Source organism: Mycteria americana (genome assembly GCF_035582795.1).
Source record: "Mycteria americana isolate JAX WOST 10 ecotype Jacksonville Zoo and Gardens chromosome W unlocalized genomic scaffold, USCA_MyAme_1.0 Scaffold_33, whole genome shotgun sequence".
NCBI classification, from domain to species: Eukaryota; Metazoa; Chordata; class Aves; order Ciconiiformes; family Ciconiidae; genus Mycteria; species Mycteria americana.
The window spans coordinates 1,114,892-1,142,723 of NW_027445439.1; the positions used below are offsets into that span (position 1 = coordinate 1,114,892).

Here is a 27,832-nt window from a genome sequence, read left to right on the forward strand (position 1 = left end):
CTTCATGTTCTCCCTGTGGTCATGCAGATAAAACAACAGGGCACATGGTGTGCGCTCATGGTTCCCTTTCCCTTGATCAGGGAAAGACAGACTCCATGTGACACTTGATAGCTGAGATGCCAGCATGTATGGGTAAAGAGGAAGACCTGTTGGGACAGTCAAGATAGGCCTGAGACATAGGCCTGTAGGGTTGGGGAGGAAGAGAGATTCTCTGAATTGCTGGAACTGGCAGGCCAGTCTATCCACATTTGGTGCCTCAATCTGTCCAATCTATTATTGCTAGGGTGCTGGCATATGACATTGGTACATTCTATACACCTTCCGCCACATGGACCGCATGCACTGGACATCATCCGGATCTTTGGAGGCCTGTTTGTTGTCCAGGTTGCTGTAGATCACCTCCACCACTGCTAATTCCCTCAGATACTGGACACCTTCCTCTGTGATAGAGTACTTGCCTTGGTAGTTTACAAGATCTTCCTTGAGGGGATACCTTGCCTTCATGCTTGACAGGAGCCGCCTCCAGAGGCTGTGGATTGTTGCCCCTCTTCTGATACCTTTGTCGATTCCCGAGTACCTAGTGAGGGATCCCAGCTGCCAGGCTTCATTACTCTCTAATTCCTGACTGTTGGGCCCAGTATCCCATCATCGGAGCAACCAGGTGATAATTTTCTGGCCTGGATGATGGCTGTAATCTTTCCATATATCTCGCAGCTCACTCAGGGATAGGGACCGGGTGGTTTCTGACTCGATTATGATTTCTGTCTCTTCCCTTTCTTGTTCTTGCGGCTGTTCTGCTGCAGAACAAGCTGTCTCTTCTGATTCTTCCTCCTGTTCCCGCTCAGGGGGAGCTTCTTCATCCCTTACTAACCAAGTTGACTTGCACTTCCATTGTTTCTTCTTGAATATAGGAGCAACTGTTATAGTTGATGTTTGGGTCTCTGGCTTAGCCACAGATTCTGTTTGTAAGGCCTCAGATCCAGAGACCCTCTTGCCCACACAGACACAGGCTCGGTAGGCATAGGCCTGGCCCCAGCACAGTGCAAGAAGTTGTATCTCTTTGGTAAAGGCAAGGCATCCTTTCTTCAAGTGTTCTGCCACTTCAACAGGATTCCACGCCTGTTGGGGAGTGAAGTCCCACACCATTGGAGGTGAAAACTGGTCTAGGCACCTGCTCAATTTCTCCCATGCGCCTTGCCACCCATGACCAGACTACCTCAGGGCACATCCCTGTGTGGCATTCCCAACTAGTTGGTTAACCTTAGGGAAAGCTGAAATCAGATTCACGACACACACCAATACGAGCATGTTCAAGAAATTGAAGACCATTGTAACAAGGCAGGAAACATCTATCCCGGAGAAGAAGGGGGAGGTGTTTTTATCATAGCTCTCCCAGGCAAAGCAAAACAAAGCAATAAACAGCATAGCAAACAGCAAAAGCCGAAAGCAGCCATTAACAAGCCTTGGATTTTGATGCACAGCAAGAGCGGGAGCACACCACGGAGCAGGTGAGGGAACAAATAAAACAGTGTCATGAACAAACAAGTCAACATTGCACACAGCAACAGCAAGTAACAGATAAACAGGTCTAACAACTATAAATTCAGTCTAGTGCACTCTGATCAAATTTGTCTTTATCTCTAACCTCTCAAGCCCTGCCAGCAGCTAAGCCCCCACCCAGTCACTCGGTCATTGCCTCGCAGCAGGGTGGGGGAGAGAATCAGAAGGACAAAAGCAAGACAAACTCATAGACTGAGATAAAGACAGTTTAATAAGAGAAGGAAAAAAGAGAAAAAAGCAAGCGATGCAAAGGCAGTCATTCACCACCTCCCATCAGCAGACCGATGCCCAGCCAGTCTCCAAGCAACAGCTACCTTGGGAAAACTCCCCCCCCCGCCCCACTTTTATTGCTGAACATGACGTTATATAGTATGGAATATCTCTTTGGTCAGTTTGGGTCAGCTGTCCCAGCTGTGTCCCCTCCCAATCTCTTGCTCACCCCAGCCTACTCCCTGAGGTGGCAGAGTGAGAAAGAGAGGTGGCCTTGACACTGTGCAAGCACAGTTCAGCAACAGCCAAGCTCTGGTGTGTTATCAATACTGTTTTATTCACAAATCTAAAACACAGCAACGTACAGGCTACTATGAAGAAAGTTAGCTACATCCCAGCCACACCCAGTACAACAAGATTAGCATACACATGTGATAATCTCAGTGGGTTCGATAAGCATTTATGACTGATCTTCTTTTCCAGTATTTGATTGCATATGTTGAATGCATTTGTCCATAATTTATTTTTAGTTTCCAAACCAACCCTGTGGCAATACAGGAGAAAAGATGCAGGTTCAGAGAATTTGAATATATTTGTTGTTTGTTTTATTTTCCCCTCTGCTTACCCACCATCTTCTCTTAATGAAAATAATTCAAATTATTATTGGATAAGATATTTTAATATTGATAGAAACAGTTACCTTTTGTTTTCTCTCCATTTTTATCATTTGATAGTCAGTAAAACCTCTTAAAATCAAAGGGACAGTTAGATTTTGAAAATATTATTTCTGTATGAAAATTTTGTTCCAGCTGTATCTACAAGTAAAACATATATGATTCTAATTGAAACTAGCAGAAATATTTTTCTTTTTTCTGTTAATTAATTTGCACATTGATAGTGTTTTGTATAGTTTCACTGTCTTACTTGAGAAGTAAATTGATTTTTCCCTTCTTGAAGTGGTTTACAAACAAATTAAAAAACAGCTTATTTTTTAAAATAATGTAAACAATATTCAAGATGAATTATTAGGAGTACGCTATAATAAAAGTTTGAATCTTAAAAGTAATCAGTTAATTAACATTCCCAGTGCCAGTTTTTCACTGAAGTTATCAGCAATAGCCTTCAACTATGCATCTGCCAGATATAGCATTGTCATGGTTTAACCCCAGACGGCAACTAAGCAACACACAGCCGCTCGCTCACTCCCCCCGCAGCGGGATGGGGGAGAGAATCAGAAGAGTAAAAGTGAGAAAACTCGTGGGTTGAGATAAAGACAGTTTAATAAGTAAAGCAAAAGTCACGCAAAGCAAAGCAAGGAATTAATTCACTCCTTCCCATGGGCAGGCAGGTGTTCAGCCATCTCCAGGAAAGCAGGGCTCCATCACACGTAACGGTTACTTGGGAAGACAAATGCCATCACACTGAACGACCCCCCCGTCCTTCTTCTTCCCCCAGCTTTATATACTGAGCATGACATCATATGGTATGGAATATCCCTTTGGGTCAGTTGGGGTCAGCTGTCCCAGCTGTGTCCCCTCCCAACTTCTTGTGCACCCCTAGCCTACTTGCTGGTGGGGCGGTGTGAGAGGCAGAAAAGGCCTTGACTCCGCATAAGCACTGCTCAGCAGTAACTAAAACATCCCTGTGTTATCAACACTGTTTTCAGCACAAGTCCAAAACATAGCCCCATACTAACTACTATGAAGAAAATTAACTTTATCCCAGCCAAAACCAGCACAAGCATAAAGTTGGTATCAGATTCAAATCACTTATTTACCTTATACACACCATGCATGTGAGAAGATGGGTACAAACAGCAATCAAGGTATATTCTTTACTCAAGCTTTCCTTTCAGTCACTAGAGTTAATGTTCTGGAAGACTCTCATATCTTGAATTAAAGAAGACTTATTCAATAGTGAGATGATCGAGTTCTGTGGTCCAGTTCTTCCATATATTTATTCAAATTACTACTGCTTCTTTTTTTGTATTCCATGGTGAGATGATCAAGCTCTTTGGTCCAGTTCTTCCATGTTGTTATTCGTATCACTACTGCTTCTTTTTTATTTACTCTGAACCTTTTATTTCTCCCTGGGTTAGTGGTTCAGTTGTTACTACATGAAGAATGTGTTCCTATTCAGTTTAGTGTAGATCCTGTTCAGTTTAATATATTGGTAGGGATCTAACTCTCTTGGGAAATAGGAGATTTTGGTTTGAACTCCAAAGTTGAGCAGGTCTTCTTCCTAAGGAGATGGAGGAACTTCCCTGCTTGATTTCTGTACCTAAATCTTGTAGAGGATAGGAGCTAAATACATGTCTGTGCCTAGTGCCTAATTTTGGCTGGCTCCAAGCAATTCAGTTCTCAGTAGAATGGCTGTTTTAGTTCTGTTCTAAAGTACCTTATTGTCCTCAAGCACAACGTGTTTCTTTGAATACTACATTTCCTCCTGGGGCAGAAAGTGCTTAAAAGTTGATATTGCAATACCCAAGATCTTTATTGTAGTTTCTGTAATTTTCTGTGCTGGTGATGACTATGAAGAAAGACTACATTTCCGTGGAATGAGTTTGCCTTTCTATTAACTACATAAACTCATTAAGGTTTATTGTGCAAGCTGTAATTCCTTAAAAGATTATATCCACTCCCATAATTCATAAAATTTCCTGAGGGAATATTAAGGACTTTATAAAAGAAAGCAGTAGTGGAGGAAATATTATATTTATGATTAAATTTATGTATTTTTTTTTCTTTGGAAAAGTATTATACAAACTTAAGTTGCAGATCCTCTGAAAATTTATTAGTCTTTTCTGTCTGTATACTTCTGTGTACAGTTATTGTCATTATTAATTAGCTTTTTATGATTCATTCAGCAATGCATGTAAAAAATTAAAGTTCATCATGCAAAGTTCCTTTTCTGTACCTTTTCTCATAGCTAGAAAACATTTAATCATTTATTACTGAATCAAAACATTCTGTCTATACTGTTGGTGGTTAACAATAATAGTTGATCATGCTTCAGCCAATAATTCTTTCAGAGAATTATTGTCAGTGGTATGGTTGAAACAGCACATAAATGTAATAAATAAGGCTTAAATATTAATTATTCATAAGATGATGTCTCCATTCTATATAAAACTATGTTTCAAAGCATAATTTTTTTTACAATATGAACATTAAAAAAATTACCATTCTGTTTAAAGTCAAAACTGCAAATGTGAACTTTGATGAAAGAACTGTTACTTTCTCTTGGCCACTTAATATACGTATGTTGTTTAAAAAAAAACCCCACAAATTTATTCACTCTCATATCTATAAAATAATTTTTAGTCAAATTTTGAATTTGATTGCCACATTGCAGTACCATGTACTGAGCTTTCATTTCTTACTATGCATATCGTTTATGAAAACTTCTGTATCGCTTCTTACCTAATAACTTTTTTTCACTAAAAAAGAATTTCCTCTGACTTTATTAGATTATAAAGAAACCATGCAGTTATAACATTGCAGTTTTTACACAGGTTGTTGATTACTTTCAATTTGGTCTATTAATCATAACAACTATTAATGGAAGAACTATTACAAGTACATTACATTTACATAGAGAAATGACACAGACTTGCAGCAAGTATACAGGAAAGCTGCAGAAGCCCTCCTTCTCCTAGCCCTATTGTGGGTGGCTGAGGACCTCTCTGCTAACTCTTTCCAAAAAAAAAAAAAAAAAAGATTTGGAGAGCAGCTCTTGGGACTCCTAGTTGTTGCTAAGCAAAACAAGGAAGTGTTGACTGTTGCCAAAACAATGGTGCTGCTCCCCTCTCCACACCACTTAGCACTCTGCTTCTAGTGCAACAAAGGAACACTGCACCTGTCTAAAGGCTGCAGTGTGTGCTGATGCTCTGCTAATGCTGTACCAAGGTGTTTGGAGTCTTCAACCTGTTTCTGTGCTCTAAGGGAGCAACCTGTTTCTGTGCTGCTATTGAGGTAGTCTTTCTGAACAAGAACCTTAATTCATCAGTGGCTATTAAAACTATATTATGGACCTTAACATTTATTTTAAGCAGAGTTAGACAATGTGAATATGTCAGTGCTTTGTAATACTCCAGAAAATTATTTTTAGTAGTTTTCACCCTATTGTGTGCACTTTGAAGTGTGGTAATTCCAACCCTATAATAATTAACATGGTGCTCTTCGACTATTTTCATCTAGGAAGAGAGAGAGGCAGGCGAACACTGTTCCATTTCATTCTGTTTGCCATATAGCAATAGACTGGAGTATCATAGACCAGGTTTCAGGTTTTAAAAATAGATGTACTTAGAATATCTTACTGGAAATTATTGATTTTAAACAGGTGATTTGAAATGATGCTGTTGATAAACTTTTGCTGTACTGCTCAGGGATCAACTCAACAAACTAACATTTCATTTGGTTTCTCTTCCCTTTATGAGCTGTTCTTATATTTACTGTGTCTTTCATTTATGTAAATAACATTGGAAAAGTTGTTCTTCTGTTAATACAGTTCCAGTTTGCTTACTTCCTGAACATTTAAACTACTGAGTTGTATAATTCCTAGTCATTCATTAATAATTTTAATCTTCTGATGGAAAATTTTTATTGCTCAACCTATTTCCTTTACAAATAACATGAAGAGCCAAACAATTAAACATGTACTATCTGAAGCATTTAAACTTTTGGCAGCGCAATGCTGCATTGTAATCTGTGTCTAAATAAAAGCATGCATGCTAAGTTAGTATCTTATTTTAAAGTTCATGTACTATGTAGTGACCTGAATCTCTAAAACAGTTTATGTCTGATATGCATCTAATGAATATAAAATTCAAGAAAACATATTCTAATTATTTTTGCATTTTAGCATTACATTTTACTCTTATAATTGTTTATATATAGTCTAACTAGCTTAAATGTAGGAAGATAATCATTGGCTGAAACTATTTTTTTGCAGTCTACCTACTTTCTGTATAAGTCAGTCTGTACTGCTCACACAGTCTTCCATCCTTTTTCAGGAGCTCCTCTCACGGGAGCCTGTTTCAGCAGAAAATTCCATCATTGCTTGTAGGACCGTAAAGGTGGTCTCTCCATGTTTTAGAGGAAAAAGATTTTCAACAAGTACTTTCTAGGTAGAGAGACACTGAAGACCTATTTTTAATTTAAGAAATTTGAATGCCTTTATTAAAAGTTTAAGTTGGTATCTCTGTTAGAGATTATTCAGTTGCAGTGGTTCATGCTTTGCAACCTGCAAAACACCTCTTCTACAAATTGATCTGGTCTTCACAACAAAAGTGTCTTTATTTCACAGCTCAATACTACCTTTATCAGGGTTGCCCTTTAGTCTTTAATGTCATTGAGGGCCTTTATAAAGATATTGTAATTTATCTGGGTTCTCTAAATCTGAAAGTGAATATTCAGAAACTTCACCTGATGCCTACTGCTGCATCGGAAGCTAATAGGTTGGAACCCAGTATTCCTTTCTCAGGATAGTCTTCATGACTAACTGTGGTGGGTTGACCTTGGCTGGCTGCCAGGTGCCCACCAAGTCGCTCTCTCACTCACCCTCCTCAGCAAGATGGGGGAGGAAAATACGATGAAAAAGCTCGTGGGTCAAGATAAGGACAGGGAGATCATATACCAATTATTGGCACAGGCAAAACAGACTTGAGCTGGAGAAGATTAATTTAATTTATTGACAGTTAAAAAGAGTAGGATAGCGAGAAACAAAAGCAAAACTAAAATGCCTTCCCCCCCACCCCTCCCTTCTTCCTAGGCTCAACTTCACTCCTGACTCTTCTACCTCCTCCCACCTTGAGCAGTGCAGGGGGATGGGGAATGGGGGTTGTGATCAGTTCATAACACTTCCTCTCTGCTGCTCCTTCCTCTTTTCCCCTACTCCAGCGTGGAGTCCCTCCCACGGGATACAGTCCTTCATGAACTTCTCCAATGTGGGTCCTTCCCATGGGCTGCAGTTCTTCAAGAACTGCTCCAGCATGGGTCCTTTCCACAGGGTACAGTCCCTCAGGATAAGACTGCTCCTGCATGGGCTGCATTTCCTGCTAGAAAACCTGCTCCTGCATGGGCTCCTCCATGGGCTGCAGGGTGGATATCTGCTCTGACATGGTCCTCCACGGGCTGCAGAGGGACAACCTGCGTCACCATGGTCTTCACCATGGGCTGCAGGGGAATCTCTGTTCCAATGACTGGAGCACCTCCTCCCCCTCCTTCTTCACTGACCTTGGTGTCTGCACAGTTGTTTCTTTTTTTTTTCTCACTCCCCTCTCTCACAGCTGCTGTGCAGGGTTTTTTTACCCTTTAAAAAATGTGTTATCACAGAGGTGCCACTAGTGTCACTGATTGGCTCAGCTTTGGCCAGTGGCAGGTCCATTTTGGAGCTGGCTAGAACTGGCTGTGTCTGACATGGGGCCAGTCCCTGGTCTCTTCTCACAGAAGCCACCCCTGCAGCACACACACACACACACACACTAAAACCTTGTCAGGTAAACCCATTACACTAACAAACCTCATTATGCATACAAAATAGTTTTGGTCTTAAGTTTAAAAAAAAAAATAGGAATCTGTCCCTTTTGGAGCATCTGGCCGCATGTATCTAAATGACTTCCCATGGGAAACTTTTGGATGAGAGGGCTTCAGAATTTTTTCTTGGTCTAATGACTGAAAGTCTGCTACACAATGCTTATGTAGGTTTCTGCCCCCTATCCCTGCAGTGGTGGCTAATTCTGTATTGTATTTGCATAGGAATGTCCTTTCATTTTCATAACACTGTCCAGAATGGCAATGTCCGATACTACTCTTGTGGCTCAGAGAGTTGAGTCACCTAGTAACACGTGCAAGTTATCAGTGTCACAGAGCTCAGAGTTCTGACAGCTCAGAGCTGCTGGGCAAGCTTGTCATGTCTTCCTTCTGTTGATCTTGAGACAGCATATTCAGATAATCACAGATGGCATTATCCATATTTTTTTCATCAAAAGGCAGGGAAGTGCAAGTTCAAGAGGAAGTTTTAATCTAAATCTTTCAGAATTGTGTCTGGGAAGACACAAATCTTTTTTCCTCAAAAATGAACAGAAGTGTCCGAAATTCTACTGTAACAGAGGCTAGCTCTTTGATCAATATCAAATGCATTCTTGATGCCATGGTCAGAAGCACTCATGCACGCTCCCCTCCTCCCCCCCCCCCCGGTCCCTTCACTGATAAGGCAGGACCAAGGATCAAGGAACTCCTCAATCTAGTTTGTCCCACTTGGTTTTCTTTTTGGGACCTTCAGAGTGTCTAATTTCAGCTTATTCCTAACAGTTAAATACTCATCATACTATGAATACTCATCACCTGGCTGCTTGATATCTGTGGAATTGCCACTTGAAGCTCCAGTCACACTTCCATTGAGAATTATATTTTTGCTCAGGCTTTTAGGAGTCATTTTGTCTTTGGAAAGATTATCCTTTAGTCTTTATCAGATAGGGTATCTGTGAACTTTCCTTTAGGTACTGTGTTGTAGAGTATAACTGGGAAACACTTGCAGTCTGACTGTACTTAGAGACAAGGACTCAAAGGAGAGAAATTATTTCTTTACTTCTGACTGCTCTCTTGGGTTGTATGTGCAGTCACAACTCTAATTCCACTCTTCTCCTTCAGTCCTCCCCTAATCTTGGGAGTCTTTGGTTGAGAGAAATTTAGATGAAGGAGAATACTTTGTTCCTTCTATTACTGCATGAATTGCACATTAGAGTGCAATGAGGCTCACCATTGATATGGATATTGTTAAGTTTAAAAACCAATTCAGTACAGAGCATGAAGGTACAGCTGTATTTTTGCACTAATAGTGCAAATTCATGATTTCCTAACTTTTAAGTGTTCAACTTTGCAACTTGTCTGTACAAATACTATTCCCAAGTTTGAAATGTGGCAGTCCACTGAAGAACTATTATATTGCAATATTGGCTATAGTCCTGCAGTTTGGACAAAGTTACAGAATCACAGAATCGTACAGGTTGGAAAAGACCTTTAAGATCATCGAGTCCAACCATAAACCTAACACTGCCAAAAACCACCACTACACCATGTCCCTAAGCACCTCATCCAAACGTCTTTTAAATACCTCCAGGGATGGCGACTCAACCACTTCCCTGGGCCAGCCTGTTCCAATGCTTGACCACCCTTTTGGTGAAGTAAAATTTCCTAATATCCAGTCTAAACCTCCCCCGGCGCAACTTGAGGCCATTTCCTCTCGTCCTATCACTAGTTACCTGGGAGAAGAGACTGACCCCCACCTCTCTACAACCTCCTTTCAGGTAGTTGTAGAGAGCGATAAGGTCTCCCCTGAGCCTCCTTTTCTCCAGGCTAAACAACCCCAGTTCCCTCAGCCGCTCCTCATAAGACTTCTGCTCTAGACCCTTCACCAGCTTTGTTGCCCTTCTCTGGACACACTCCAGCACCTCAATGTCTCTCTTGTAGTGAGGGGCCCAAAATGGAACACAGTATTCGAGGTGCGGCCTCACCAGTGCCGAGTACAGGGGCACGATCACTTCCCTAGTCCTGCTGGCCACGCTATTTTTGATACAAGCCAGGATGCCATTGGCTTTCTTGGCCACCTGGGCACAGTGCTGGCTCATATTCAGGCAGCTGTCAACAAACACCCCCAGGTCCTTCTCTGCCTGGCAGCTTTCCAGCCACTCTTCCCCAAGCCTGTAGCGTTGCATGGGGTTGCTGTGGCCCAAGTGCAGGACCTTGCACTTAGCTTTGTTGAACCTCATACAATTGGCCCCAGCCCATCGATCCAGCCTGTCCAGGTCCCTCTGCAGAGCCTTCCTACCCTCAAGCAGATCAACACTCCCACACAACTTGGTGTCATCTGCAAACTTACTGAGGGTGCACTCGATCCCTTCGTCCAGATCATTGACAAAGATATTAAACAGGACTGGCCCCAACACAGAGCCCTGGGGGACATCACTTGTGACCGGCCACCAACTGGAGTAAACTCCATTCACCACCACTCTTTGGGCCCGGCCGTCCAGCCAGTTCTTTACCCAGCAAAGAGTACACCCGTCCAAGCCATGAGCAGCCAGTTTCTCCAGGAGAATGCTGTGGGAAACTGTGTCAAAGGCTTTACTGAAGTCTAGATAGACAACATCCACAGCCTTTCCCTCATCCACTAAAGTTTGAAATCTGAAAAACATTACTATCTGATAGCTGGTATGGAGCATATAATACAATGAAAAAGCTAGTTTAGCTTGCATTTTCAGTTTCTGTGTAGATGTTTACATCACAAAAAACCACCATTACATGAGCCTTTAATTAGCACCCTCGTAAACAAATCAGAAGTAGTACTGAGAATTACAGAGCATGGCACAGAAACAGCATTACATTGGAGGCACACTAAAAATTTGGAGTCTGGGTTTGCTCTTCCTTATGTTGGAATAAGAAGCATGTAGGAGGAGAGTATAGTTGTAGTGCTTCTTATCTTAACTGTAATATCTTTTTATTTTCTAAATCTTTTGTTAACAATGAAACACAATATCTTCTAATGCTTTCCAAAAATGAAATTCACATAAATAGGTTGTTGACAATTAGATTTGGGTTTTTTTACGGAGCTCACATATATTAGAGGTATAAAGTTAACTAATTCTTTTACTGTTTTATCTTAATTTAAAAAACAAAGTGAGGTAATTACAGAGATCAGACGAAGAATGGACAGCTGCAGATAAATATTTTCAAGGGTTTTTTTCTGCCACTTACAATCGTCTCCACTACCACATTGGTAAATGTGGTTTGATCCTAGAGTAATCCATTTACAGTTAAAGTTGAATCAGTTCTGAATTGCTAATTCTGATTGTCTGAAATGTTGTTTTAGCAACACAATTGTTTTTTTCTTTAATGTGCTTGTGTAATTCTGATCTGAAAGTATTAAGGAGAAAAAAATAGGAAATGTAAGTATCCAAACCCATTAAATTCAATATTGCAAATGTTGTATACTCTAAACGCAGTAAAATAAATTAGAGAGATTATTGAATTCTAAATATACTATAATGTAAGCAGATGTGACCTATGATGAAGAGCTGCTTCTGAATACAAAGTGAACTTCCTTCAAATGGATTGCAAGTTTCCCTAAGTTATTAATAACCTCCAAATTTTGGCATGGCTGAATAAGAAAAGATTTTTAAAGGGAGAGAGGAGAATACAGTTTTCCAATGAAGACTACGTGTATTCGTTGCTTGAGTTGGTACTGCTTCCCCTTGTGTGCTTTGTTTGAAATTCATCCCATTTGCTTAAAAGCAAATTAGTTATGTCCCACATCTCAGATTTAGCTTTGCCACAGCTGCAGAAATAGTTCAGAAGGCTTCTGATTTGAGTAGCAGATGCATGGGTTTGGATGATCAGAGTATGATGTAAGGAATATCTGAATATATTGTGTTGGCCCATGCTAGGGCATGAGCCTGTGTTAGCCTAAGTAGACCTATGGCAAGGCTTTGGCAGACATAGTGGATTTCAACAGTGTTGATAAATGGGGCCTCAGAACTAAAATAATTAATTTTCACAATTTGCAAGTAATATGCTATAAAAAATAACTTATTTAAAGATACAACTTGTTATACTACCTGGCTGGTAACAGAATGCCAGGTAAAATGTTAGAAATAATATGAAATTTTAGAAGAAAATCCACCATTTTTAGGAGAAAATTTTACAAAAAATAAACCTAAAGCCTCCTTTTTAAGTTCTGTTACTTTCTGATGGTTCAGAGCTTTTTACTTTTCCGTTCCATTGTCACTACCCTTCCAGGTTTCACTGCATAATTGGATAAGAAATGAATGAGAAAATGAAATTTGCAAAACTCTTTATCAGGAATATAATATTTGTTCTTGTTACAGCATAGGTAAAACACAACTGTTTTACTAGTAAGACAGTATTTCTGGTTTTATATATTTGAGTGAGTAACAATGAATACGTTCCTGGTAATATCAGATAATGATCAGGTCTTTCTGCCATGCGGAACTCATGTTAGGATCCCAAGGTTCAGGAGAAGGTCCAAAACAGCAACTCAAAATATGTGTTTAGAATACTGTATGATACTGTAGTAGAATATTGTATACAATGCATATAGTTATGTGATCTGTTCCTCTAGAACAGTATTTATTTATTTTTTATTGTAGCGAGATGGCTGTTCTTGTTGCATTTAAGAACAAATACAATAAAATCCTTGCATTAAAAACCTTTGTGTTTTATAGACTTAATACAATGGGAAGTAAAGTTAAATGTCAAAAGCTGTTAAAGAAAGGATAAGAGTCATCATAAGAGATAAGAAGAAATTCTTAGGTTGCCAACACAATTCATAAGAAATTTCAGACGAGATTTAGATTTTTTCTTGTTATAAAATATGCATATTATGAAAAAATTTTTTTTTTGCCTTTGTGGAGTTGAGTCAGTATATCTTTTTCTCATGAGATATCCCTGATACAGAAGATTCCCTCTAAAAAAAAAGGTAAGCTTTGCTAGAAATAAGGTAAATAGGATTGAAAGAAATGTGAGTTTTCTTAGTCTCCCTCATTCTGTTTAACAAGCTGTAGCATCGTGAGTGCTTGTAATGGAATTATGTTAGGGTTGTTTTTCTTAACTGTAATACCACTTTCTTGTTTATAAATATTAGGAATTTACAAGTACTATTCAGGTAATTTCAATTGAATAACACCTTTTTAGAATAATAAATTACTCACTGCATGAGAGCAAGAGGCTGTCCTTAATTAAGAAATGAAAAATAAGAAATGAGACTATAGGATATTGAAACTAAGATTAAAATAATATACAACTAATGTTTGAGAAAGCTATTGTGGTGATCAATAAAATCTTACAGCTTTCCTACATGGTATAAATAATATTCTCTGTACTCTCATGGTCCTATTACAATGGAGAATAGTCGAGGAAATATAATTACTTTGTATGGTGAATGTCACAAGTTTAGTGACACCTACTGTTTAAATAACAAGCCTTAAGTTCATAGAATGTGAGTTTGTCTTGTGTTATACAGAATTATTGTCATAGGACATACCTATATACTTTATCCAAGAGCAACTACAGAAAAGAAAATGTTGTACTTTTGACATGTACGTAACACACTAAGTATGCCGCTATCGTCTAGAACATTTAGACATTTCTCTCTCATATCTTCATTTTAATTACACAGAATTCACCTTTAGCTGTTCTATGTACTCTTAGCTTTCATGGTTCTCAACAGGAATTTTAATTTCCCTGAGCTTGCCATTGAATTTTTAAGAGATAGAACATGAAGTTCCAGTATGCCATTAGACGTATTCTTCCAGATTTTGTTATTTTGTGCAAATTGGATTCTTTGAGTAGGAAAAGACATAATTTGCAAATTACTTTCAAATTCCCTAATTTCTTCCAGAGAGAAAAATGTATCCTAATGTTGAACAATTTAAACATTTACATGCTCTTTCAGGAATAGCTCCATTATCCACTTTCTTATCTACTCCACTCCTGTTTCTTAAACAATGCTTTTTGAAAGGTTTTAAAAGTGAAGTTTGGAGAACATCGTAGCTTTAATAATAATAATTGGAAGGAAATGGTAAGGTGTGAATCTAAAACTATCAAGACATGTCATTAAAAATGGAAATCATTATTCAACCAAGGGTCCTAACCTCCCACTGAAACTGAATACTAAATTAAAAGCTCAGACTTTTTACAGCCAGATGAACTTTCATTCCATGAATTAGAAGTGAATTCATTTGCTTTTAACACCAGCTATATGGTTGTATTTAAAAAAAATAGTGGTTTGCTTGCCATCTTTGTAGTAAGAATTTTACTATTAAATTGTAGCGAAAAATGAACCAATTCCACAGAGCAAAGTCTAATTGCAGAAGACATTGCAAAACTAGTGTTCTGTGTGTACATAAGTGCATTAAATATAACTTGCCATGCTGAAATCAACAGAAAAAATTGTCATTGAATTCAACTGGAAAAGAAGTAGATCCATAGATGGTGATAATTGCTTTTGCTATACTTCAGATATGTTATTTAACAAGTTGCCATGAAGTGACAGTAGTATTACTTATTTTTACCTATTTACAGTATTTTGGAGTTCAAAGTTTCATATTAAATCTGTTCAGAAAGTTGAGAGGCCCTCTTGTATATACCATCAAATACCAACATTTCATAGCCAGAAGATGTAAGAATGCATGGTTCCAGCTGATTGGTAGTGGTGGTAGTTTCACAGATTTATTTTTTAATAGTTTGTAGCAAAAAGAAAGATGGATTGCCAGATTTCATTTTTACAATGGGTAAAGGAGGCATTAGTGCAGATGATGAACAACCAATTAGATCATAGGATAAGAAAAAAACAGAAGTAGATGGATTAGGGAGGGGGGGAAGAAGGGCAGCCAAGAAGGTCACCACAGAAATGAGGTATGGAATTCTTCTCTGAGCATAGGTCATTGACCAAAAAGTAAGTATATGCATCAATATTTGCTAAGCAAAGCTAAAACACTCTTTAATGTACACTGTTACTTTTCTTTCCAATGTAGAACTTTTCCTGTTTTTACCTTATAATGGAAATTTCTAGTTATTGTTTCTAGAAAAGAAATATATGCTGCACTGAGATATAATGTATTGGTTCAATAATTTATTGGCTTCCTGATACTGATTCTTGACAGTCCAAAGAGGAGTGTATCGCAGATGTCTCAGACAGGAAACTAATTTTAATTGAAAATTCTTAGGCTGTATGTCAGTGATGATGAATAATAAATTCCTACATTGCTTTTATGAGGAAAATAAACATATTTCCCTTTTCTACTTGCTTTTGCACACACATATATGCATACAAGCTTATAGCTGTTTTGTGAATTTGATAAATACTGTCCACTGTTGTGTTTTTGTTTGTTTGTTTGGTGTGTGTGTGTGTGTCCCGATAATACCAATGATTATATACCTTACTCTAGTGTAGTTGTTCCCTGTGTCTTGAGAGGTTTTTCAGAAGTGCTTCAGGGCCTTACATTGCTGTAGTTTTATCAATGAAATATTATATTCAGTGTAGGTGTGTGGCTGTGTACACAGTGAAAAATAGCAAGATGGAGGAAGAACATAAAATGGGTTTTAGTTTGCCTCCATGAAAAATTTGATTTTTAAGTTTATCCAACTGAAAAGCATTATGTTTTAGAGGGTATATTACTTCTGCATGACCATAGATGGCATATAGTTCTACATATCAAATAACTAAGTAATTACTGTTTTCCAACCTATTGTTGATCTTAGAGCATCAAGATATTTTTCTCATAAAGCTGAGAGAAGTTTAGGTGAGGTTATCTATCTTCAGCTCTATTGAAAGTTAGATTCAGTTCAAATAGATATTGGTAAAAAAAGACTTTGAACAAATTTGAGCAAATGCATCCATCAGAAATTGAATCCAGTTGGACCATACATCTTAAAGGAACCACAGTTACTTAGAATTAATAAAATAAAACATACAGTAAGCTAAGCGCATGTTATTTTCTTTCACTTTTTGTCATTGCTCTGTAGTTTTCAGCCTCTTTCTATCTTTTTTGGCAGAATTATAGAGTGAGGACATACTTTTATGAAACATTTTTATACCATTGTGAGTACTGACTGAAAGAGGGACTTATTCTTTGTCAAAGGATATTTCAAAATCCCTTATGCAAGGCTGCAGTCAGTGAAGAAAGTCTTATCGTCATGTTAACTGATTTGGAAGATTGAGAGAGATCATCAAGGTACATGGAGCTGTAAGAATTGTTGAATCAATGTTACAGTATTTTGTTGTTCACAGATTCAAGATGAGTCACTCAAGTCTGCCAGAAAAAGATCAGAAACCTGGCAAAGTTGGATATCAGATACTTCATCAAATCTCATGGGTTCTGGGAAATAAAAATAAATCAGTGAAACAAGGGCCAAGTCCCAGTTTTGAAAAACTTTACATAGGAATTAAGATGGCAGAATAAGTAACGTTACTTGATTAGAAAGGCTTCCTGCTTTTGGAGTAATTTCTGGGCTGGATTTTGGAGATCAGTATGATGAGTAAGCTTATAAATGTTCAAAAGAGGAGTTTTTAAATTTACCTGCTATGAATATCACCTCTTCATAGTTAGTTGGTTACGAACATCTCCATTCCCATTTACTAATGATTGAATTGACTGTCCTGCCTATTTGGTATCATAGACCTTCCTGACTCCTCATTCACTGCCAGGAAGCTGCCCTTCCTTCCCATTATTGCTTATGTAGACTGTCTTCTCCTGCACATGATTATCTGGACTAGTTTGCTTATCCTGCTTGTAAGGGCATGGATGGAATCATGAACCTTCACTCCCTCCTTATTTTCTTTTACTGGGAGTACCTCTGCTCCCTTTTGTACTTCCAGTAATTCTTATGGGAGCTGAAGTAACTGCTTACATGAAAAACTAGTAATAGATAAGGGTTTAATATCTTTCTAGCTTGAAATGATCAGGAATTATCATGTGCCTGAACAGAAATTCTGAGTCTCATGAAAACAAATGACAAAATTGAGATGACAGGACCTCCCATGCCTGCGATTGTCTTATTTTAGTTGAATTAAAGTGTGAAATAATATTACTGTGGTTACAGATATACTTATCTTGGTTATTTATTAATTTGTTTAATTTACAAGTATTTGTTTAACTTCTCAGTGTATATTGTTTTTCTTCTATAAAACAGCTGGACTTGAATTGTAATTGAAATTAGCTGTTTATATGTTTGTAACTAACTGTCTTTCCTACCACAAGAGAGCATTGTAAGCTTCAGAAAGAGTCAAGCAGAGAGACCCCTCAGAAAAATTTAAAAGTTATGGAAGATTTTCCAATGTAAAATAGAAAGACATATTTTCATCCTTAAACATACAATTCCAGCTTTTTTTTAACCAAGAAGTAGCCACTATATTGAAGTGCTTCAGCTTCCTTTTGGAGTCTTGCTATAAGTAACTGCTATAGTGCCTGGTAATCTTTTATATTTGACAGTGAGCCAGCATTTTTCTTTGATAGTTTTATTCTATGATAGTTCTAATCTATGCTTTAAACTCACACAGTTCACTCCTACTGGTGTTTTGATGCCTTGCAGTAGATGTTGTCCAAACTTGGAGCTGGAGGTAGGGCAGTCATCAGGCACAATGATGTAACTCAAAATGCCATGAGGAGGAACAGAAATAATATGGAGTCTCTTGTGAGCAATGATGGCAAGGGCTCTGATGTGGCACTGATATGCTGGACAAAATGGTGCTCCCTAGAGAAGCCTGCAGTTTAGGAAGGCAAAATTTGTGTGATAGCTTTGCTGCACACAGTTTGGGACCATGTTTGGCACAGGAGACCAGACTACATTTAATCCTAAGTAAACCTCTCTAACTTCATATAATGGAAATCTGAGGAGCCTCAGCACCAGCTACTTCAGTCTGTTTATCTGCTTCTCTTGCACTGAATTATTTGATAATGTAAACATACCTGTTGGACACAATTCAGATCCACTTCAGCTAATTTACTAGTTGCAGCTACTGATTTAATATTAAAAACCAACCAAACAAACAAACAAAAACTTGACAATATTGTTCACTTATTTCCCCTAAAATTCTGGGCTATATACACCACTTTCATTTCACTGATGAATTCTTTTATATTCTGATATGCATGTTCATGACAAATTCATTTCATATCTAGCATAGCGTATCATTCATAACCCCTTTTTCGGAGTTAGCATAAAGAATTACAATAGGTATCCACGCACTAGAAATAGACAGTGTGTGAGGCAGCGGTGAGTCACATTGAAGAGAATACTACATGCGGCTCTGGATATTGATATTAAAAAGCAGTAAATAAACTGGTAATTCAGAAAAAAGCAAAAATATAGGCAAAATTCTCATTCAGAGAAAGCTGAATGATAAAATTGTAAAGGAGAAAAAGTACTTGATTTAAATAATCCAATAAATGTAGCAAACTGCACTGTGATTAAAAGTAAGAAAGGAAAAATAGTCTGATTATTGGGCAATCTAATTAAAAAAGTTTGAAAATGGAACCTGAAATTCTATCACTTGTGGCATATATGTATATCATAGAATCATAGAATGGTTTGGGTTGGAAAGGAACTTTAAAGATCGTCTAGTCCAACCCCCCTACCATGGGCAGGGACACCTTTCACTAGATCAGGTTGCTCAAAGGCCCATCCAAGCTGGCCTTGAACACTTCCAAGGATGGGGCATCCAAAACTTCTCTGGACAAGCTGTTCCAGTGTCTCACCACCCTCATCATAAAAAATGTCTTCCTTATGTCCAATCTAAATCTACTGTCTTTCAGTTTAAAACCCTTGCCCCTTGCCCTGTCACTACAGGCTCTGGTAAAAAGTCTCTCTCCGTCTTTCTTATAAGCCCCCTTTATATATTGATAGGCCGCAATAAGGTCTCCCCAGAGGCTTCTCTTCTCCAGGCTGAACAACCCCCAACTCTCTCAGCCTTTCTTCATAGGCCTTTCTTCATATAGCCTTTCTTCAATGTACCTGTAAAAGCTCTTACTATTCTTCACATCCCTCGCCCAATTCAGCTCCAGCTGGGCCTTAGCTTTCCTGATCCCATCCCTATACTCCCGGGCAGTGTCCCTATATTCTTCCCAGGATACATGTCCCTGGTTCCACTGCCAATGCATTTCCTTCATACACTTTAGTTTGACCAGGAGGTTCTTACTCATCCATGCCGGTCTCCTGCCTTCCTTGCCTGATTTCTTACACATGGGATCAAGAGCTCTTGCGCTCTAAGAGAAATGTCCTTAAAGAGCTGCCAGCTCTCTTCTGCTCCTTTGTCCCTGAGGGCAGCTTCCCCAAGGGATCCCATCCACTAATTCCTTAAACAACTGAACATTTGCTGTCCTAAAATTCAGGGTCCTGACTCTACTCTTCACCTGGCCCATATCCCTCAAGATTCTGAATTGTGTGTGTGTGTGTGTCTAAAATAAACTTCAGCCAAGTTAAATAAAATTAGCATTTAGATTTGGAGAATGTCTTTCTCTTTTTATGATACTAGTTGCCATGGTTGCTTCCCCAAAATACTATGTGCTACCAAAGGAAATTGATATTTTTATTCTTTACTTTAAAAAGGGAATTTAGTTTGTCCTGTCACCAGGTAATTGCTTTGGTTTTGTAAATTCTTTGGCCCCACTTTTCTATGCATGACTCCTCTGTGTTATATCAATTCATTTGCAGAACAGGTTTGCAGAATGCTTTCCTCTCAAGAAATTATGTGTTCTTTAGAAAAACTAAACAAAGTTGGAAAAAGTATAGTCAAATACTTGAACAAATTGAGTTTTAAAACAATGGTTGAATTCCTGATTCCATTAAGTTATTTAACTTTAGTAGAGCCAGGATTTCACTTTGTGGATCATATTTACAGTAAATAGTTAAGAAGCAGGCATTGACTGTTTTTAACTGTATGGAAAATACTTTTTTCCTTTCTTATTTTTATATAGGAAGATTTAGCTCACAACTCCAGCTTCATTAGCAGTTTCATAATGGTCCAGCCTCATCTCTTTCACACTTTCTTCTTTGTAGTGAGTTAGAGACCAGTTTCTACCCTGGGATTTGCTTTCATCTTTAAATCCAACTACTAAGGCTAAGCAGACTTACATTTGACTTGCATTTCAAAATGACACTTACAGAACTTTAGTCCCGTGGAAGTTGTGTCTGTATTGCAATGACTATTCCATGCATTTTACATTAGAGCCATCACAGCTGCTGTTCACCCTTCTTTTCCCTAAATATTCCATATACTCTAGCTTAATGTTTTTCAGAGAAACAGAGGTCCAGGAAAGCAGGCAAATCTATTCACCAATAATGTGATTACAAATTGCAAACAAGGCTAGAAGGGTAAAATTTAAAAAAAAAAAACAGGGACTTCTGTGATTATTATATTCTGGTCAGGGTCCATCCTGGATAATCACTTTTTGGATACTTAATTTTCCTTATAATTCGGCTGGATATCAAATAGATTTTTAATGAATAGTAAAAATGTTATGGTTATCAAATTTATACATATTTGTGCCTGTTATATTCTGCAGTGTTTCAGGCAGTTCAAGAGCATAGGAATGGCTGCATCTCATTTTAATAAAGTTTATCTATAGATCATCTAGCATAGAAATATTGAAATCCAAGAGGCGATCCATCAGTGGTATCATTCCTGTGTGTGGCATTAGGCATTCCTAAGTCTCACATTTTGCTCAGCACATTACATGCTATCAGATGTGCATGGGAAAAATGTGTTACAAAAATCAACAGAGATATCAATGCAAAGACAACTATATTATAGACTAAAATTACTATGATGCAGTTTTTATCAAAATAATTGTTCAGAAAAATACAAACAATAACTATTAAGTTCTTTAAAAGTTGAAAAACAATGCAGATGAAAAACCTGTAGATGCTGCTGATAGGAACATTTCTGTCCCACATGCAGACATTGTGAAGGTAACCACAGAAATAGGGAAATGGTGGGAGGAATAGATCATATATTGTTTTATTGCTCCATTTCCAGGTTCTCAGTTCTGCTCTTCAGGAACTGCTCATTGTTTACCACCCCCATCTTTTCCTCTTTTAAAATAACTGGTACAGAAATCTTGTTTTACTAGGAAAATGGAGAATACATGGTAACTTACCTGAGTAAAACTCAAAGAAGATAAAAGTTTTACAATGTGTCAATAGATCTGTATACTCACTGAAGCCTTCTCCGGGCTGCAAGCAGTAAGTTTACAGTTGTTTAATTTTCCTCCATTATTACCTCTGTAGGTGACAGGTGCCATATAATGTGTGGTAGCAACTTGGGTTTCTTCCTAATAAACATGCACCCAGAACAGGAAGGTGAGAAAGCTCCAAGAATCAGGAGTGACTCTATCACTCATCACAGCAGGAGGCTGGATCAGCTCCACTCTCTTCCACATAGAATTACCAGTCTCGTTATTTAAAAAAAAAAAAACTGCATCACTTAAAAATGCAAAACATTCAGAAAATAGGAAGCCTGGGTTTTGTTTTATTTCTTTTCTTAACTCTAAAGTAATTTTCAGTCTCTTTTTCAGAGTCATCTAACTTAAACTGTTTCTTTTTTAATGAAAATTGAGATTCATAATTAACACAGTTATTCAACTTGTAAAACTAGAGTCTTCATATCAGATACCAAGTATTAGGAGATTAGAACAAAAAAAAGAGGTGATAACATTATATAAAGCTCGTGCTTTACTTTTGTACTTCTAAAGGGACAGTTTATGCCCTTTGAGATATGAGTGATCTCTATCATGGTCAAGAAGTAAAATAGAAAGTTTGTCTCTGAAACATAATCATATTGGGGAAGGTATTCTTCCTAAAGTCCTACTGCCACCCCTTCTACAAAAATAATTGAATTATATATCTAATTTAGTATGCCCAATATTTTTGTATCTACCTCAAAGTATACCTTATTGTAATTGTGTATTTTTTCATTAGTAGCTGACCATTTTGCAGACTATAAAAATGAATATAATCTTCTGATTCTTATACTACACTTGTTCATCAGAAATGACTGTACAATAAATAAACTTTATATCTTAATTTTGTTTCAGATATGTGTATATGAAGGCATTTGCAATAACTACTGTAGAGAAAATATGAATATAGTTTTCTGTATAACAGTTCCTTAAGATTGTTTTTTGCTACTGTGTTTATAGAGTTCAGGACAACTTTCATTTGCTTGAAAAAAATAGCAGTAGAAAAGGAAATAGCATGAAGGTGTGTAGGGTGGGACTGAGGGTGAAGTTCACTGCATGCAGTGGTTTCCTTGTTGAGCTGTACAGTCCTCAGTAGATGAAGCAATTTGATTTGTCCTAGTGAACCAAATGCATCCCATTCTGCAATTCTGCATGGGATGCAGTAACTTTCCATCATCTACTACCATGACCCATGCCACAATCTATCACATATTTAGCAAAGCACTTAGAAAAAATCAGGTACATAACGGTTATGAAGTAAGTTCTTAGAGGGTGGGGATGATGGCAATAATGTACATAAATTTGCAATTTTGAATTAGGAACTCTATTATACTCAATAGTGTCTGTGTGTGTACATATATATATATAAGTATTTATCCTTACTTAGAGTATTTTTAAAAACACTTAACACCTCCTTCCAATATCTAGTGAATGCATTTTATATTTCAATATAGTTGTTATTTTCTAGAAATCTGACATTTATGAATAGACTATTTGTTTACCAACTTCAATTTCTAGTTAGACCATATTATAGTGCACTAAAGTAATTTAAAGGCTTAAGCTTTATTGGTAGTTTTTATTTTCTCCTGTTTTCTTTGACCTATATTACTTCCAAAGTTTGCCTTTTGATTAATATTATCTTTGTAACCTTAGTTCACAGGGATGTGTTCACCAAGATGCTATAAATAATTTTATATGATAGATCTCACTATGATTACAGTGAGAGTGAGCAGTGCAATGCAGACTATTCCTGGAATATAGGATACATTTTAGTCTTACAGGTGGAGAAAATAAAGGTTCTGTGGAAGAATGTGATTTTAGATATGTCTGTTTTTTGTGGTTGTGTTCAGTTACTGAAGACAGTTGTTTGGGGCTTTTTTGTTTTGTTTTTCACGAGTGCTGAGGGAGCTGGAAGATGTCATTGCGAGGCCACTCTCGATAATCTTTGATCAATCATGGTGACCAGGAGAAGTGCCCAAAGACTGGAGGAAGGCAAATGTCACTCCTATTTTCAAGAAGGGCAAGAAAGAGGACCCAGGGAACTACAGGCCTGTCAGCCTCATCTCCATCCCTGTGAAGGTGATTGAGCAACTAATCCTGGGAACCATTTCCAGGCACATGAAGGAAAGAAAGTCATCAAGAGTAATCAGCATGGCTTCACCAAGGAGAAGTCATGCTTGACCAATCTGATAAACTTCTATGATGAACTGACTGGCCTGGTAGAAGAGGGGACAGCAGTGGCTATTGTTTACCCGGACTTGAGTAAGGCCTTTGACACTGTCTCCCAGCAGGGGGGTTGGACCGGATGACCTCCAGAGGTCCCTCCAACCTCAACCATTCTGTGATGCTTTTGAGTTCTTTTTGCAAAATCTTTAAATACCTTGTCTGAAAAATCTCAAAATGCTTTACAGGGAGTAATTGAATGTCACTTCTGCTCTGAGGTGGGGAAATCTACTCATTTTATAGTTGGGGAAATCTACTCATTTTATAGTTGGGGAAAACTGAACAATATCCAACAACATGGATAGCAAGTAGAAGAGTTGAGATTATTGAGAAATCATTACTGCATCTAACTCGGATCTTCTCTAGTTTCCTAGTACTATTCATCTGTGATAATGAGGATGACATTAGGAACTGAGAGGAGTGATTAGTATTACAGTTAATATTTTCCATTATTATTCATTATGTGATAACTACAACAAAATGAAAAAATAAACAAATAAAAAAAGTATAAAGGAGGAGGCTAACACAGAGCACTTGGAAGGATCTGCTTCTGACCCTCTAATATTTATTTTTCCTATCTGTTATTAGACACAGACTAATTGATATGACACGTACTATTGATATGATCTCCACATATAGCAAAAGTAGCAGCACATGAGTAGCAAGAAACTTCAGAAACAGATATGTTTTGATTTAGTTTGCCAGCCAGCATTGGAAGTTACCTGAAGTGGCTGGAAGAGAGGAAGCGTCTGTAGTCCACAAAAAACCAAGTTTCACTTGTAGACCCACCACCCCTTCTTTTTTGATCAGATAATACACTATTTTGGTTGAATTAAATGTGCAGTGGAGGTATACTGATTCTGTTCCCTAATTAATTGCTTGTTTTTATCAACTGAGGGTGTTTTAAGTACCTGACCCAGGGAGAAGGTATAAAATGGCTAATTGCTTCAGTGAGGCAGTCTGTCCTGCTGGTTTAATAACATGGTTGTGGTTTTAACTGATGGAATTCAGTTGAAATACTAGGTATTACCTGCTGTGTGGTTCTTTCCAGGGGTGTTCTTAAAGAAAAGTTTATAAGGTTTAAGTCTTCACTGACAGACAATTCTCGGCATGAAGAAATTGCCTCCACTTCCTCTTTAACTAGCAAAAGTGTTGGGAGCTATCTGCTGTAGTTTCAGCATATTCAACTTGTATTAGCAACATGTGGTCACTGTGCTGTTTTTGTTTATAGAAACTTCAGATTAGAGTTTAATAATGAAATTTGAAAATGAAATATTAATTTTTACTCTCTGATAGTTGGAGGAAGGGGCTTTTTCATTTGTTCTTAATAATCACTAGGAACTTCCATAATCTTGGTATGAGAAAGTGAAAGTCATGGTTATTCTTTTACTAATTAACTTGTTCTGTAGCAACTCAGTGTAATTTGTGCTCAATTTGTACAGCTTTCACAATGGAAAATAAGGAATATTTGCTGCTTTTCTAAGTTAAATACTGATTTTATGGAATTACTGCAGCAAGTAGTATTTCTGTATTTCTGTAAAAGAAAAACAATTCCCCAGAGAGAGAGGGGCACCTAAATCCATGCAATTATATCTGTACTTCTTTGGGATGTTTGCTTTGGGGAAAGATAAGGAGAAGGAAGAGAAAACAAACAGAACATATTTGTGGGGGGGTTTTAAAGGCCATCTAGATAGTGTGATGAGTTACTACAAATGTTTAACAGCAAAGTTATCTGTAATATTGACTCTTCACAGTGGTTTTCTATCAAAAGCCCTATATATTTATAGTTTCTTGTGGTTGCCCTACATATTTACAGTTTCTTGTTGTTGAAAAGCATGTTTGAGATGGAGGGAGGGAAAAGAAGGATGTTGATTTTTCTGAGCTTCTCATCCAACACTGAACCAAAATACCTTTTCCTGTAATGCTCAGTAGCTTTTGATTTTTGATGGAATCTGTAATGATAATAGAGGTAAGACAGAGCCAATTCTCTGGCTTCTCAGTGTCTTTCACAATTATGAGAACACGTTTCAGGCTGCTTCTTTGAGTTCTGTATCATTTTGCATCAAGTAAAATTTGTTAATTCGCAGGTTTATTTCTGTGACCTCAATGGGCAGAATAGCAACAGCAGCTCTTTGCCTTATGTCTGCTTATTTCATCATTGAAATGAGTATCTATTTGGTCTCTAGAAACCTAGTCTACATTGTGACATACTCACTCTTACTGATAAATTCAGCTATGATAGAAAAGATATAGGAACCTACTAGTGGTGGATTGACCCTGACCAGCAACTAAACACCCACCAGCCACTTTATCACTTCCCCCGCAACAAGATGGGGGAAAGAATCAAAAGAGCAAAAATGAGAAAAACTCATGGGTCAAGATAATGACAGTTTAATAAGTGAAAGAAAAAAGAAAAAAAAGTGTTACAAAGGCAGTCAGTCACCACCTCCCACAAGCAGACTAATGCCCAGCCAGTCTCCGAGCAACAGTTACCTTGGAAAAACAACCTCCCCCCTCCAGTTTTATTGCAGAGCATGACATTATATGCTATGGAATATCTCTTTGGTCAATTCAGGTCAGCTGTCCCAGCTGTGTCCCCTCCCAACCTCTTGCCCACCTCTAGCTTACTCATTGACGGGGGCAGAGTGAGAAAGAGAGAAGGCCTTGACACTATGCAAGCACTGCTCAGCAATAGCTAAAACATTGGTGTGTTATCAATATTGTTTTAGTCAAATCCAAAACACAGTACCATATGGGCTGCTATGAAGAAAGTTGACTCCATCCCAGCCAGACCCAGTACACTACTTAAGATTTTTCTTCACATTTTAAATGACTTTTAGTAGTTTCAAATGTGTGAAAATATGGGGGGTTATTTCTTGTTCTAACTTAGAGACCTGGCTGCAAGGAACTGCTTGGTCGATGAAAACAACATTTTGAAAATAAGCGATTTTGGAATGTCTCGTCAAGAGGATGATGGAGTTTATTCATCATCAGGCTTAAAGCAGATTCCTATCAAGTGGACTGCTCCAGAAGCTCTCAACTATGGTAAGGATATATCTTTATCTTCTTGGTATAAGAAATATACAGTATAAGATGCAAGGGGACTACATCATGGACAGTATTTGAGCATATATATATAATTTTTTTTCCTTTTTCCGAGTTCAGATCAACAGATATTTAAAATATTTTAGTTTTAATATTTCAGCCTCATTTAAGTTATGTAAAAATACTATTTTCTCTTCAAAAAGAACAAGGCAGCAACATCAAAATTGCTACTTATTCAACAGTAAAATAATGCTGTGGTTATGTTGCTAACTCGTTCCAGTGAGTGGGAAGTTCTGCATATTTACGGCATTTTTTTAAAAAAGGCAGAAGATTTTAACATTCTAGAGCACTCTATCAGATAAATGATTAGATAAATCATTGCATTGGAGAAAAAAATGCTTTATTTTTTTAAACTGCAGCTTTTGTTTATATGCACTTTTATATATTGCTATGCTATTATGGGGGGAAAAAATCCATTATTTCTGATTCAGTGAAGTGGTCCATACTATGTGGGTAATACTTTCAAAACAAAAATAGAAACTGCTGGATGTAGCTTTTTAGCTTGTAGGTAAAACTAGAAAAATTAGTTCTTTTAAGTGAGCTGTGAAGAAGCAGCAGCATATTAAATGAATGAGGTCATATTTTGAACGCATTTCTCTCAACCAATTCTTTACTTGAGTTCTTAGAAAAAAAATTGAAACATTTTATATCTTCCTGATAAGTTTCTCTAAATACTTCTCCCACCTTTTAGAGCTTTTGTTTAAAATCATGCATTGGAAATCATAATTTTCTGACTTCTGATTGTTAGAAGAAGAATCCCTTTCATTAGCACTTTTGCAGAAGTTAATGCCATAACACAATAATGCAAATCTTCCCCTTGGAAAGCTAATAATAAATGTAGTTAGAGTGACTGAACCTCTATTATCTATTTTTCTAAGAGGTACTGGTGTTGCTAATGTTCACTGTGGAATACTATTTCTATTTTGGGTGTTTATTCCACTATAAAAGGTGTTTTATTTTCATTGTTTCAAAAGTACTTGT

The 27,832-nt window shown here is 37.5% G+C and overlaps 1 protein-coding gene across 8 annotated transcripts in view; it reads left to right on the forward strand.

Annotated features, from left to right (window-relative positions):
• The window catches only part of LOC142403077 (tyrosine-protein kinase Fer-like), a 216,656-nt gene that overhangs the window by 179,723 nt on the left and 9,101 nt on the right, over window positions 1-27,832 (forward strand). For 5 of the 8 annotated variants that reach the window (XM_075489217.1, XM_075489220.1, XM_075489218.1 and 2 more), the window contains one exon: window positions 26,637-26,791. In XM_075489217.1, coding sequence (XP_075345332.1) covers window positions 26,637-26,791 — 155 coding nt within the window. Of the gene's footprint in view, window positions 1-16,340; window positions 16,369-26,636; window positions 26,792-27,832 lie in introns of those variants that run through there. The other 3 variants (XM_075489222.1, XM_075489224.1, XM_075489221.1) reach the window with 2 other exon arrangements.